Source organism: Diabrotica undecimpunctata, chromosome 5 (assembly GCF_040954645.1).
Source record: "Diabrotica undecimpunctata isolate CICGRU chromosome 5, icDiaUnde3, whole genome shotgun sequence".
NCBI classification, from domain to species: domain Eukaryota; kingdom Metazoa; phylum Arthropoda; class Insecta; order Coleoptera; family Chrysomelidae; genus Diabrotica; species Diabrotica undecimpunctata.
Window position 1 is genome coordinate 40926407 of NC_092807.1, and position 15735 is coordinate 40942141.

The 15735-nt window shown below is 30.7% G+C and overlaps 1 protein-coding gene across 1 annotated transcript in view; it reads right to left on the reverse strand.

Moving 5' to 3' along the window:
* LOC140441274 (protein couch potato-like) overlaps positions 1 to 15735 on the reverse strand; it is a 335845-nt gene that overhangs the window by 59935 nt on the left and 260175 nt on the right. The window contains exon 6 of the mRNA XM_072531890.1: positions 947 to 1089. Coding sequence (XP_072387991.1) covers positions 947 to 1089 — 143 coding nt within the window. The remainder of the gene's footprint in view (positions 1 to 946; positions 1090 to 15735) is intronic.

Here is a 15735-nt window from a genome sequence, read left to right on the forward strand (position 1 = left end):
TGATTTATAAAAACTCGCCGGTTGACTTTCCTGAACAACTGTGACAAAAAATGCCCATGACATTTGAAAAATGGATAAAAATGATGTTACACGAGGGTTTAAAGTGAAGGCCACGAAGATGAAAGCAGCAATGGGACACTGGTATAGCAAAAGAAGATGTTTATGAAGAAATAAAAAGAATATGTAAAGAATTGAAAGAAGTAGGAGAATGTTTCAAGAAAAACAGAGAGTGCTATGGGTACAAAGAAAGTTTCGAGCCAAAGACAAACTTCAGAAAGTTAAACGTTAGAAAAACAATCCTGCTGCAGTAAAACCTTGATCTGACCCTGGGCAGCCCCCTTTGGTTGACTCGCATCGTGCTCTCCTGGAGAACATAATTACCATTTGCATTACTGCATAGCTACTGATGATCTCTGCCAAACAGAGATAATTAGAAAATGTCTCTCTGTCCGACCTACATGAGAGACTGTTGTTCATGGGGTTTCAAATTTCTAGAACGGCACAATTCTTTATTTACTCCCACGCGTTTCTAATACTCAAAAGGGGAGCAGACAAGTACTTATTGTACCTTTAAACAGACTGAGATGCTCAAAACGCACGGGGAAAGCAAATTCTGCACTGCTACAGTTAAGTACTTGGAATCTCTCGCGTCGCTTTTGGAACAGCAATAAGTACATTTGTTCCCTCTTAAGAATGTAAGTTTCGTATACCAATAGGTTTATCGACAGTAAAATGTCAGAGATCTTTTAATGCAATGATAAAGCTATTTTAAAGAGTAAAAATTATTGTTTTATATAGTAACACGGTTTCTAAAAAACTTTAAATGCATAAACAGTATAAAATTAAGTAAAAACGAAATACTAACATGATGGTGAACTGGAGCGCCTGCGGGCTGCAGTTGGGAGTCCAGGGTCTTGTCTGTAGATAGTCAAAGGTAAGAGCGTACCGGCACTTGGGGATGTAGCGCCGGGTGTACCAGGGTGGCATGTTGAAGGGCAGCACCGGGCAATTCAGCAGCGGCGGCTGCGCTGTATGCCAACGGGTGGTGCCACAATTCGGGCGCGCCAGGAAAGAAAGGCGTTCCCAGGTCTGAAAAGTATACTGTCATTTAGAGTGACAATCAGTTCTTGGTCAAATTAATTGCGGATGATATTTGTAAAATATAGTTGTCAATAATACTTTGTTTAAACATTAAAACATAGTTACAAAAATTTAGGAAAGACACAAGTGGAAAAATCTCGCATTTACGATAAAACATAAAAATTTGTAACATTATATACAAAGTCTTGAAATTCTGACAACTGAATTTTACATAACAACTATTAAATATATTTTTAAGATTGGGACAGTTGCTGCGAATAAAATAGAATGATAGCCTATTGATCGACCATCTTAAAATGTAAACTTGATTGATTTGACTATGGTAAAACTTCAGTCCTGTCTTAGTAAGCCCTCGATACTTAAATAAATGGAAATGAGTTAAAATTCTCTGGAAACTGAAACTCTGTATTAGAAATTTCTATCGGTTCTGCGTTCACCAGGAATATGACTTGCGTACTACTTCTTTCTAATTTTCCAGGTATACTCGGTACATATCTGCGAAGAAACAAAAAACAAAAACATGTTAATAACTTTATTTTATTGAAATTTTTATTCTTTTATAAACATGTAGCAGTTGTAATATATTAATTAAAACGCAAAACCTTCATCAGGTGCACCAATGACTAGCAATCAAATAAGAGAATAAAAAATCATAAACAATTTCTACCTAGCGAAACCGAATTCAAATTTTTACCACTGTGCTTCCTAAAACTTGCGAAGCAAACAGCTCGATAAATTACTCGGCAAGGGAATCTAAAATTGCATTCCACATGCCGTTCATCATGGTCAAAATTCGTAGTGAATTCAGTTTCTGGTACTCCAAACGTACCAAACGAGTAAAGTAATAAAACATAATGACATTATTAGATTTTTGTTTTGATACAGGGCAGCGACAGCCCTGTCAAAACAAGGCCTCTGAGGAGACCTAAAGAGGTCGAAATACGTATAAGCGGCTGTCGCTGCCCTGTATCAAAACAAAAATATAATACCGTCATTATGTTTTATGATATATATATATATATATATATATATATATATATATATATATATATATATATATATATATATATATATATATATATATATATATATTCTTTAAAGGTAGAGGCATATGATGCTGAAATGTCTACAAATCGCACCTTAGCAACAACACTATCATAAGTCATAAATTGCTGTTTTGAGTAAATGGGGTATAAAGATTATCCTCAATATTTAACATTCGATTATTTTTATAAATTTAATGATACTGTTGTTGTTTTTACTTCAATAAGATTAGTTTAGGTTGTTTTATCAATTAGAATTTTGTATTGTAAAAATTTGAAACAAACATATTAATTATTAACAAGTCTGTCTTGTGTTGCTGAAAACCCAAAGGTGTATTATAACAACGTGCGACTGTTGATGATCATAGTGGTTAGAAATAGTACAGAAATTGCGGTTCAACGTAAAAATTTTGTTAGGTTACAATAATTGTTAGGACATTTTAATACATTTATTTAAAAAAATATATCACAAAAAGGTAATTACATAAAAACATTAAGTAAATTTGCTTATTACCTATTTAAAATGATCGTTAGAAACATCTACCTATTTAGATTTTTAACATGAATTTTAAAGTAACTACTGGTTTTTGATGCCTGTCTTTGATGACTTTTGCATGTTGCTCATGTACAAACTGAGAGAAGGGTCTATTTTACATCATAAAAATCTACTTTAAAAAGTCGAACTTTTAATAGTAATGATATTTTAAAATGATGTGATGTTTGTTAGAAAATGTTTGTAGAAATTACAGGAATCCACTGCGAAGGATTGTAAATGGGACAATATCTTAGCACACGTTTATTCTGTTTTTCAATCAGGGAGTGCATGTTGCCCCCTTTATTTTGCGTATGACCAACAACCAACAACTTTAAAGTGATCAAAGGAATATCAAGTTTGCTTACTGCATAAAGAAGTAACGCGGTTATAGATTGGTTTTTGTTTTGACCATAGCAATTGTCGCAGTATAACACAACAGAAGGACCTTAGAGCATTAATTTTTAAGAAATGAGTATGAACATGATCCTATCTGGTTAGAACCACGGTTATCTTCTCCTTTATGCCAAACGTAGCAGAAACCACTCAATAAACCTAAGTCAAATAGAATAAGGTTAGACGTACTTAACTTTGATTTATAGTAAAAGGAGTTGATGTCCCCACAAGGTGTCTGGAGAACCTTTAAACCACGATCATAATTTTCCAGTAAATAGACCTTACTCTTCACATTTTTATACTCTTCACACATGCCACACTGATCTTTCTTAGGATGGAAAAATGAGATATTAAATTAATTCCTAAAAATTCGTGAGAACATGGTGACATTCCCATAACTTTTATTTCTTTCATACAAATTGTTTCATAATCTCTATAGATGTCAGCTATTTGCTGACAGCTATCTCTATAGATGTATTTTGACCGATCAGTCATTTTTCTACGACAAATTCACAAAAACACATTTTTAACAAACAGAAAACACACCACAATGTGACACTTTCAGAATAATGTGAGTGTTGTTGTCAAGACCTACCGCGATTAGTAAATAATAGTAGTATAGCACAATGAATTAAAAAAAAATATATATATCTAAATATTACCGCAACACTGTTTTAAGTGAGTTTGTTACACTGTTGCCCAATAGAGTTCTACAAAAATAGTTATGGCTATGATAGACATAAGTCGCCATCTAGCGCTTATATGACAAAATATCTTTTTGACAATGATGCTGACGAAAGTTTAACAAAATACCCATTTAATGCAACAAAAATAAAAAAAACACTGAATTTTGACAGTGTTGTTGACGATGTGCGAAATGTAAATTTGTTTTGTGTGCTTTATCTCCACTCTGTCGTGTAAAATGAACTACTTAGGAAACAATCAATAACTAAGTAGCTCTCCGTTAAGTGAAATGTTTTTAATCAATTCGTTAAATATAATTATATAAAATGTTTCCTTCATGAAATAGGAAACGAAAAAAAAAAAAATGCAACTTTTAATAACTAGCACCTTTTCTCTCGCTCTAGTATCTACAAAATTTAATTTAAAACAGTACCAAGCTGCGATATTTGATACGGTGTTTTAAGTTTAAATTAAATACTAAACCTCGCTGAAAGATATCCTGCGGCGATTTTACTAGCGCTCCTAAAAATAAAAGAGGTAGAGTAAGAAATAACAGCATCAAGATTGAAAACGTAAAAAAGCTTATACTATAGCGTTTTTACTTTGCCTTTGAGGAAAAAGCAATAAAATGGCTAAATAGATAAATGTATTATTTTGTACTATTTATATAATGCACAGAGAGACTTATTTTATTCTGAAAAACTTCAAACGCATTATGCTTATTGCTATTACTCGGTAAAATTTAACTCGGAGCCAAAGTTAAAGCAAACTTTTTACTCTTTTAACTTTTAAAAGCAAACCGGAAACAATTTATTTAAGTAATTTTAATTGAAGTACTGGTAACGTGTAAAAAAAAATAATTTTTTGTACTCATATATTAGTATATTGTCTCTAATGGAACTCTTTTTCCTAAAGTAAATTCATCATTCATCATTTGAGCATTTTGCAGTTAACGTTCATTACACTTCTATTAAAGGACTTTATATTAAATTATAATATAAATGACTAGAACGTTAACCAATGAATACACAACAGATAGATCTACTCAGAGCTTTGGCAAAAACCACTACGATGCTGTTATTTAATCAAGTGCAAATAATAGCTGCAACAGTTAAGACAAAAGACAATTTATATGAACAAATAGATAATAAAATGGGAAATATTCACCTACGAAAATAATAATACTTGGAAATCTCAATGAACAAGTATGAAAGAAAAAAAATGTTTTTGGCCCATATGATGAAGACAATATAACGACAATGGACCACAATCTGCAATCTGCACTAATAAGTTGTTTAAAATTGAATATGGATACTTCCGTTAAACAAACGTACCATTTTAAAACCATGACAACAGTGTACCTTATTGACATTATAATCACATATAGTGGTACCTCGATATAGGAGCGCCCTAATATACGAGTGTTTAGAGATACGAGCCGAGGAGCGAGCGATATTTTGCTTTGAGATGAGAGCAAGATTTGAGATACGAGGAATCGGTTTTTATTCAAATTCATATCTACCTCTTATTTGACCTTCTAATTGGCTTTGTAAATAAAAGGTAGTTTTACTGGTAATAGATTTTTACTTCCTTGCCATAAAGATCATTTTATAGGTCTGTACGTGACTATTACTTGGACCGACAAATTAAATGGTCATTAGTCAATGGTCTGACAAAAATTCGGATTCTAATACTAACCATATTGCACTCTCGATGTAGGTGTAATTTACACTGTGTAAATTTTTACTATAGACCTCAGTATGTCTGCTTTGCTTGTTTCCCTCATTTTCGAAGTATTTTTGATAAGTTGGGTTCGGGTTTTGTGCATTTTGTACATATAATATTATACTTATTTTTAAAACCATGGGCTCGAAGAAGAAGATGATGTCTATTGAACTAAAACGTGAAATCATTGAAAAACGTGAGCAAGGTGTACGAGTGACTGACTCTTGTACCAACTGACTTGGCGAGGATGTACGGGCGTACCACATCAATGATATGTACTGTACTTAAACGGAAGGAGGCGATAAATGGTATAATCCCAGCTAAGGGCGTTACAATAATTTCTAAGCTCAGGACTTCTCTCCATAAAAAGATGGAGAAACTACTAATGGTGTGGGTGACAAAGAAGCAGCTTCAAGGAGGAACCTTAAGACAAAGCGTCATATGTGAGAAGGCACGAGCGATTTACGAAGATTTGCTGAAGCAGATCCCACATACTTCCACAAATGATGAATCGGAAGACTCGTTTAAAGCCAGTCGAGGCTGGTTTGACAACTTTGAAAAAAGACCGGCATTCACTTCGTCGTCAGGCAAGGTGATAGAGTTTGGATGTGAAAGCAGCTGAGGTTTACATCAAAACTTTTTCCGAACTGATAAAAGCCAAAGGATATATCCCCCAGCAAGTCTTCAACTGTCACGAGAAAGGACTTTTCGGGAAAAAGATGCCGAATAGGACTTACATAACGGCAGAGAAGAAGACGATGTCACAAATCTATGAAAGATAGATTAACTCTACTACTTTGCGCCAATGCGAGTGGCGACTGCAAAATCAAACCTCTTCTAGTGTACCATTGAGAAAATCCCAGAGCCTTTACGTTACATGAGAATTTAAAAGAAAACTGCCAGTTATGTGGAGGGCAAATCCAAAGGAGTGGGTCACCAGGAAATTCTTTGTGGAGTGGACAAACCTGGTGTTTGCCCCTATTTGCTTTAAAAAATATCTACAGCAAAACAACCTACCCATGCAGATCCTTCTTTTCCTTGATAATGCCCCTTCTCACCTACCAAATCTCGAAGATAATTTACTCTAAGAGTTTAAGTTTATAAAGAGTCTCTACTTAGTAGCCATCACCACTCCTACCTTGCAGCCCATGGATCAGCAAGTGACTCATAATTTTAAGAAGTTGTGTACCAAGCACATTTTTCGGCGCTGCTTTGAGGGGACGAAGAACACAAACCTTACCCTTCGAGAGTTCTGGAAGGACCACTTTAACATAGTAATATGCCTAAGAATTATTGAGCAGGCCTGGCTAGGTTTTACAACAAGGATATTAACCGCTGCATGAAAAAAGCTGTGACCTGAGGCTGTAGATGAAAGGGCCTGCGAAGGACTGGAACCCGAAGTGTCAGTGTCTCTTGGAAAATCCATGGGTCTGGAGGTGGATGAAAGAGATGTGAACGAACTTGTCGAGGAGCAGTCTCAGGAGCTGACAACCCAGGAGTTAGATGAACTACATTCGCAGCAGCATACGGTGGTTCAACTAAAAATTAGTTTTGAAGAGGAGCCAGAATTGGAAGACGTTGTCTCTACAAGAGGTATAAAGGAGATCCTGGGAATGTGGTAGAAAGTTGCAGAGTTCGTGAATAAAAATCACCCTGAAAAAGTTGTTTCACATGCGAAAAATCATGTCATTTTTTCGCTGTATTACTAGCTACCATTCTACCACAATTTTACAATTATTTCCCGTTCTCCAACCCTTCCTACTCACATTTTAACCCCACTCCATTAGAAATACAGACAATTGTAAGATAGTAAACAAGAAAGACTCTCTCTTCCCTGTTGTCTATCGATGATAACGGACACTCTCTCTCCCCTGTTGACTATCGTTTGGTGACAAGGGTCTCTCTTGATTCTTGACTGTCGCTAAGATCAGTCGTAGGCTCTGTCATCTACTGAGTCCTACTAGGCAGACGTATAATCTCTCTAGCCTGTTACCTATTGCTTGGTACAGACTTAGCGCGCTTTTTCTCCACTCGAACTCTCGCATATAGTTACGCGAAAAATACCGAAAATACTATTTAAATCGTGTATAGACTCAAAATGTGCTCTGTATCGTGATCTAAGTGTTAGTACCGCGAAACACGTGTTCATAAACCGGTACCCGGCAGATTTCGCGTATGAAAAACAACCGCGAGTGTAGCCTGTCAATACCGTGTGTGTGCAGCAAAAGAATTGGTAAGACTTTATATAAACTTAATTCGCTATAATCTGTATAACCTTTTACCACATATTATAATTTATTTGAACCAGCCCTATGTAATACAGTTCTCATTAACTGAAATTATATTCATAATTTCACATATGTACACCTCTTTGTACAAAAGTTACAACTGGTAGTGCATCGGTGTTGTTCAAGGAAACTTGCCTAACACATTTCCGCAATATTCTGAAAGGGAGGAAGAAAGAAACCTGCTCGGATAGTTTTTTTTAAATGATCTGCAGATGAAAATGAGCAAAGTGTGACGAAAATTAAGCGCTTCCGTAAGCACTTCACTTTTTCTTATGATTTTACAGAATATGTATTTATTTTTTGTTACTTATAAATAAATGTTTTTTGTTTTTAATACATTTCTCTTATTTAAAAACACTTTGGACACACCTGAAACGGATTAATGTCATTTCAGTTAATTTCAATGGGGAAAATTGCTTTGACATACGAGCAAGATTACAGAACGAATTACACTCTTATGTCGAAGTAACACTTTATACATATGTATATAATAAATATATATATATATATATATATATATATATATATATATATATATATTGTGACAATTAGGGTTTATAGAAAATAATTTATAAGTTATATACTACATAATATTAGATATAAAAAAGTATTTGATTATTTTAAATAAGTTATATACTAGAGAAATCTATAAAAATATATTTATGTGAGGGCATTTTTAATAAATTAGCATATAATAATTGTAAAAAGTTGTATTTTAGTAATTATAATGTGGTAGATACAGTTAAGTGAGCCATGTGCCTAGGCAACCAACTATACAGTAAATATTTGACAGATAGAAATTAATCATAAGGGAATATAAGTGGGGTTATATTGTTTGAAATGTGTATTTTATTAAATTAGAGTGTTAGTTACTAATTTGAATGTTTATTCTGATCTGAAAAGCCTAAATGTCAACAAAATTATCAATGGAACAGTAACGAATTCTCCAGAGTGCAGAATTTGACCTTTGTTGACGGTCGAACATTCTGGAATAATGATTATGTCGGTGGATCAAACAGATATTTTTCGAGAACATCTATATAGAAGTTAATAGAACACAATGGAACATGATCTCTTACCAGATGGTTCTGGAATGTCAAAAAGGATATAAATACCCGTGATTTGGATTCAAGATGGCAGTTTTTAAGTTTTTAGTCAGAAGTCAAGCAGTTTATTATGAAAGTTAGTTAGAGTCAGTGAATCAAGTACAAATAGTCCAATAGTTTAATATAGTGAGTTAAATGAAGATTAAAAATTATGCATATAATTTAATGCACATTTATAATTATACACAAATAATTATTGAAGATAAAAAAAGGTATATTGGAAGAAATTAAATTATATTATGGTTGGAGATTAGTATAAATCAACTTATAATAATTGGATATTGGTATATTGAAAAGAAGAATAAATATAAATGCTGTTTGCTGGTTTGGTTGGTGGTGTATAAATGCTGGTGAAGAAAACTATATCTTAAATTGGTAGAAGCTGATAATTGGAAAAAGTAATTTCACAAAAAACAAGGATAACTGAAGTACGAAGACATTCAGTGGTGATTAGAATCTATATAGTAGAAAACAGTTCATTTAGGCATTCAGTGAAAGAAAGGTACAAAATTTTGTTAATATAATTTAGTTAGTGTCATAACAATTTCAATTTTGAAGATAGTTTTGTTTAAATTGTAGATTGTCTATAGAATTTAATTAGTTTTATAAGAATATCAATTTAAAGATAGTTTATTTTAAATTTACATTGGCTAAGTTAGATATATATGTGTGTTTCATAATAGTTATAATAAAGATAATTTAAAAAAGTACTTACAAGCTAATTCTTTGAGAACCGCGATAAAAACCCTATATTATTAAAAATACTCATTGCTCATCATTCAAACAAACAACACATCATAACAATTTGGCACCCAACGCGGTGGCTCTCTATTTAAAAGAATTAGTTTGGGAAGATAAGTGCTCTCATATAATTAAATTAATTATCAGTAGAAAGAAAAAATTATAGATTTTATTTTTAATTATATTTGAACAAGTAAAGTCTCAAAATGTCTCAAGGAAAGAAAGGTACAAGAAGCAAAAAGAATGAAGAAGATGTGGAAGTAGAAACACAACCTATACAAGAGGAGAGTTTAGTTCAAGTTCCACAAGATACTGCAGAAATGAATCCAGAAAGAGAGGAAAATGTCAATATGGCAGCTTTGATGTCATTAATGATGCAGATGAACAAGACAATGGAAGAGAATACGAAAAAAATGGAAGAGAATTTAAAAGAAGTCAAAGAAGACATAAAAAAATAGAACAGAAAATGGAAGAGAATACGAAAAAAATGGAAGAGAATTCAAAAGAAGTCAAAGAGGACATGAAAAAAATGGAACAGAAATTGGAAGAGAATTATAGAAAATTAGAAAAGAAAATAGAAGATAATAATAATAAAATTGTAAAACAAATGGAAAAACAAATGGATAAAAAACTTGAAGCTGCAGAGAAAAAAGTTGCAAATGAAATAAAAAGTATACGGAATGACTACAAGAAAAGGATAGACAATGAGAGGACAGAAGTAAAGAGGATTATTCAAGATAATAAAATAGATATAGAACAGAAAATAGAGTTACAGAAATGTAACTTAGAAGAAAAAATTAACGAAGACAGGAGAAACACAGAAGAAAAATTAGACGATATACAACAAAATATCCAAATAAATAGTAATCAAATAAGAAATGTGGAACAGAGAATAGATGATATTTCACAAATGAGAGACAGAGGGAGACCTTACTTAAATTTAACAAATGAGACTGGGATTAAATTCTCTGGTAATATAAAAAATTTGCATCCTAGAGTATACATAAATAGTTTAAAACATAAATTAAGATTTGTGAATAATATTAATGATATTAAAGATTATATTAGAATGACATTAAATGACAATGCAGCAACTTGGTTTGCTAGTATTGAAAATGATTTAGATAACTTTCAAACATTTGAAAATAAATTTTTAAATTATTATTGGGGTGAATTAGAGCAAGCAAAGTTTAGAGAAATTCTATATTTTGGAAAGTATAATCAAAATTTAAAATCAAATATGGTAGATTATGCATTGAAATTGATAACAGTTGCAAAATATTTAGAACCACCACTTAGAGAGGATGAAACAGTCTTAAATGTATCTAGACATTTTGATGCTGATGTTGTGCAAACCGTAACTGTACAAAATATTCAAACAATAGATAGTTTTATTAATTTTATTCAAAGAATACAAAGAGGCAATATGACAAGTAATAATAACAACAGAAAAAACAACAATAACTTTCAATATAATAAAAATGATAATCAACAATATAGACAATCATATAACAATAATACTAGGTATGGTGATAATTTACAAAATTTTAATAATACTAACACTAATCCAAATAGACAGAACTTTAATAATAATACTAGTTATAATAGACAAAATTTTAATAATAATACTAATTATAATAGACAACATTTTAATAACAGTACTAATAATAATAGACAAGATTTTAACAATAGAAGAAATACAGAACGACCTAACTATAACAGACAGGTAAATTGTGTTCGAAGGAATAGAAGCTGCGAAGGCAGGGAACGAAGTAGTACAAGGCAGGAGAATGTGAGTAGAAGTCATAGTAGGGAAAGACATAGTACATCAGATCCAAGTGGTCAGATACAATCTGACAATTCTAATAATCAAAATTTTGTGCAGTAAACTTTCTGAATTACAAGTTAGGCCATTGCTATTATGAAAAACCTTCTGAATTTATTTCTTTAGATGAAGAGAAAATTATTGAATCTATTAATTTAATTTATATAAATGCTTTGGCCAAAAATAAAATGATTAAGATTATGATAGATACTGGTTCAGAAAGTACTTTAGTCTCGGAGAATTTTATTTTTAATACATTAAAATTATCAGATATAATAAAGATTCCAAAAATTAAAATTGTTGGTGCAAATAATAAGAAGTTGGGTGAAATTGATAAACTAGCCAATTTTAAAATTAATATTCTTAATAAAGAAATTAATATGCAAGGATTTATTGTCAAGGATTTATGTGTTGATATATTAATGGGAAATGATGAATTGGAAAAGAAGAAAGTAAAGATAGATTTTGAAGAAAAAATGGTAACTTTGGAAGGGCAAATAATTAAATTTATGCAGAAAGATGAGGTAGAAGAAGGAATAAGAGTTGATAGGATATTATTAAAAGAAAATAATGATGTTTATGAAGAAGAAATGTATTTTGATGATAGGGCTATGTCCCAAAAGAATGTAAAGAATAATTATTGTAGTGAATATTTAAGGAATGGAAATTTTAAGCAGATGGATGCCTACGAGGCGGAGTGCGTAAAATTGGAAGCAAGGAATAATGAGTACATAATGAAGAATAATTTTATTTGTAAAGAAGAAGATATAATGAAAGTTTTAAATTGCCCTGAAGAATATAAATCGATAGTCATTTCCATATTGCAGCAACACAAGGGACTTGTCAATAAAGAAAATAGAATTGCACAAAATTATATCCATAGTATAAAAGTTAAAGAAGAAAAAGATTTTAAAACAAAATCATACCCAATACCATATAAATACAGAGAAGAAGTAAACAAAACAATTAATAATATGTTAGAAGATGGGATCATTGAGAAGGCAGACACACGTTTTATTAACCCCATAGTAGTAGTACGAAAAAGATCAGGTGAAATCAGGTTATGTTTGGATGCAAGGAATATTAACAAGATTACTGAAAAGCAATTTGAAGCACCAATGAGTATAGATGGAATACTAGGAAGAATTACAGGAATGTCATTTTTCACTAAAATCGATTTACAGCATAGTTTCTGGTTAATACCTCTAGAAAGAAAAAGTAGACAGTATACAGGATTTCAGATAGATGGTAGATTTCTTTGTTGTGAATAAATTTGACATCATAATTGTTGAATTTTGTACATATGGAAATTGTTTGGTACCCTAAAAATCATAATTTGGGGTTAGATACAGAATTGATTGTGTAAATGTCTTTATAAAAAGTGTAAAACTTACCAATTTATATTGATGAAAGTTATTTTGAATGGAAATAATTCCTAGATTTTGTCTATAAATAAACAGAACACAATATAGATTATATTTTTAATTAAGGTTATATTTTATTCTCTGATATAGCATCCATTGCTTCATTTGACATGACAGTTTGACCATAGAATAGCCGAACTGTGATCCGTTGTTCTCTGCTTTGACATAGACAGCGAACAGGGATGTATTTAACACATTTTAAATAAAAAAAAAAAAAAAAATTTGATTTATTAAATTTAATAAGGTATGAGAAAATTAATATTTAAAAAAATAATAAGTAAATTATTTATTTTAAATATTATTTTTGGGGTATTGTGACAATTAGGGTTTATAGAAAATAATTTATAAGTTATATACTACATAATATTAGATATAAAAAAGTATTTGATTATTTTAAATAAGTTATATACTAGAGAAATCTATAAAAATATATTTATGTGAGGGCATTTTTAATAAATTAGCATATAATAATTGTAAAAAGTTGTATTTTAGTAATTATAATGTGGTAGATACAGTTAAGTGAGCCATGTGCCTAGGCAACCAACTATACAGTAAATATTTGACAGATAGAAATTAATCATAAGGGAATATAAGTGGGGTTATATTGTTTGAAATGTGTATTTTATTAAATTAGAGTGTTAGTTACTAATTTGAATGTTTATTCTGATCTGAAAAGCCTAAATGTCAACAAAATTATCAATGGAACAGTAACGAATTCTCCAGAGTGCAGAATTTGACCTTTGTTGACGGTCGAACATTCTGGAATAATGATTATGTCGGTGGATCAAACAGATATTTTTCGAGAACATCTATATAGAAGTTAATAGAACACAATGGAACATGATCTCTTACCAGATGGTTCTGGAATGTCAAAAAGGATATAAATACCCGTGATTTGGATTCAAGATGGCAGTTTTTAAGTTTTTAGTCAGAAGTCAAGCAGTTTATTATGAAAGTTAGTTAGAGTCAGTGAATCAAGTACAAATAGTCCAATAGTTTAATATAGTGAGTTAAATGAAGATTAAAAATTATGCATATAATTTAATGCACATTTATAATTATACACAAATAATTATTGAAGATAAAAAAAGGTATATTGGAAGAAATTAAATTATATTATGGTTGGAGATTAGTATAAATCAACTTATAATAATTGGATATTGGTATATTGAAAAGAAGAATAAATATAAATGCTGTTTGCTGGTTTGGTTGGTGGTGTATAAATGCTGGTGAAGAATACTATATCTTAAATTGGTAGAAGCTGATAATTGGAAAAAGTAATTTCACAAAAAACAAGGATAACTGAAGTACGAAGACATTCAGTGGTGATTAGAATCTATATAGTAGAAAACAGTTCATTTAGGCATTCAGTGAAAGAAAGGTACAAAATTTTGTTAATATAATTTAGTTAGTGTCATAACAATTTCAATTTTGAAGATAGTTTTGTTTAAATTGTAGATTGTCTATAGAATTTAATTAGTTTTATAAGAATATCAATTTAAAGATAGTTTATTTTAAATTTACATTGGCTAAGTTAGATATATATGTGTGTTTCATAATAGTTATAATAAAGATAATTTAAAAAAGTACTTACAAGCTAATTCTTTGAGAACCGCGATAAAAACCCTATATTATTAAAAATACTCATTGCTCATCATTCAAACAAACAACACATCATAACAATATATATATATATATATATATATATATATATATATATATATATATATATAATATATATATATATATATATATATATATATATATATATATATATATATTATATATATATATATATATATATATATATATATATATATATATTTAAGGTTTTTAGAAACCGTAGACTTCGTGATCTCTGTAGGGTTGTTGAGCATTTCCCTAAGAGTAGGTTTCAAGTCCAATGATTTATACAGGTTCGTGAATGATTTGCAATCGGTGAGGATGTGTTTCTCGGTCATATATATATATATATATACAATATATATATGACGGTCATAAATAATTATATCAAATTTAACAACAGGTTCCGACGTCCAGTTTGAAGTTATGTCCCTCTGGGAACTAAAAACATACCAGTAGACCAGTAGAGATTTATATTTAACATAAAAGCAGCTTCATGCACAAATTAAAAATGAATTTTATATTTAATTTGAATATGGACTGAGTGAATAAGTATATTAATAAATATCAAAAGAAATATTACCTCTCGGGTACTGCCACTGTCAAATTTTGTGTTATTTTTATTCGACTCCTTTTCAAATGCGACTGCCACGCTTCAGTGACCTAGGAGCGGAAGTCCTGTACTGGAAAAAAAAATTACAACCACATACGTTCACGGTTTTTACGAAGTGTCACAGGAAGTGCAATTACCTCTTTGTATTTTGTTTCCCTCTATAGAATTTTGTAATTGTTTTTAATGACTAAAAAAAGGAAACTGAAATATTTTTTTGTCCATGGCACATTTAATTTACCTGTTTATTGTGATGTAATTGTGATATTGTCAACAGGTAGCTTAGATATTTATAACGGTTTGCTAACGAGATATACCATTATTGCTGAAATTTAGCAAGAAAATTACGCAGTTCAGTTTTAATTTAAATAACAATTTATGATAAAGATATAAAAATAAAAGAATACAAAAGTTTATGTTTTTTGATAAAAAAAAATAGTCGAACTTGATGCTAAAAAGTGCAAAAGTAGATATTTTTGTTAGAAAGCTCAATAGCAAAACATTTTCTTGCCAATAAGTACAAGATTAAGACTTAGCGAAACAAGAGAGTGTCTAGAATAGGTAAAAAACTAAAATACAATTGGGTTTCGGTTAGTAAAAAAATTTTGTAAAGCCATCCAATTTCAGGGTAAAGGGC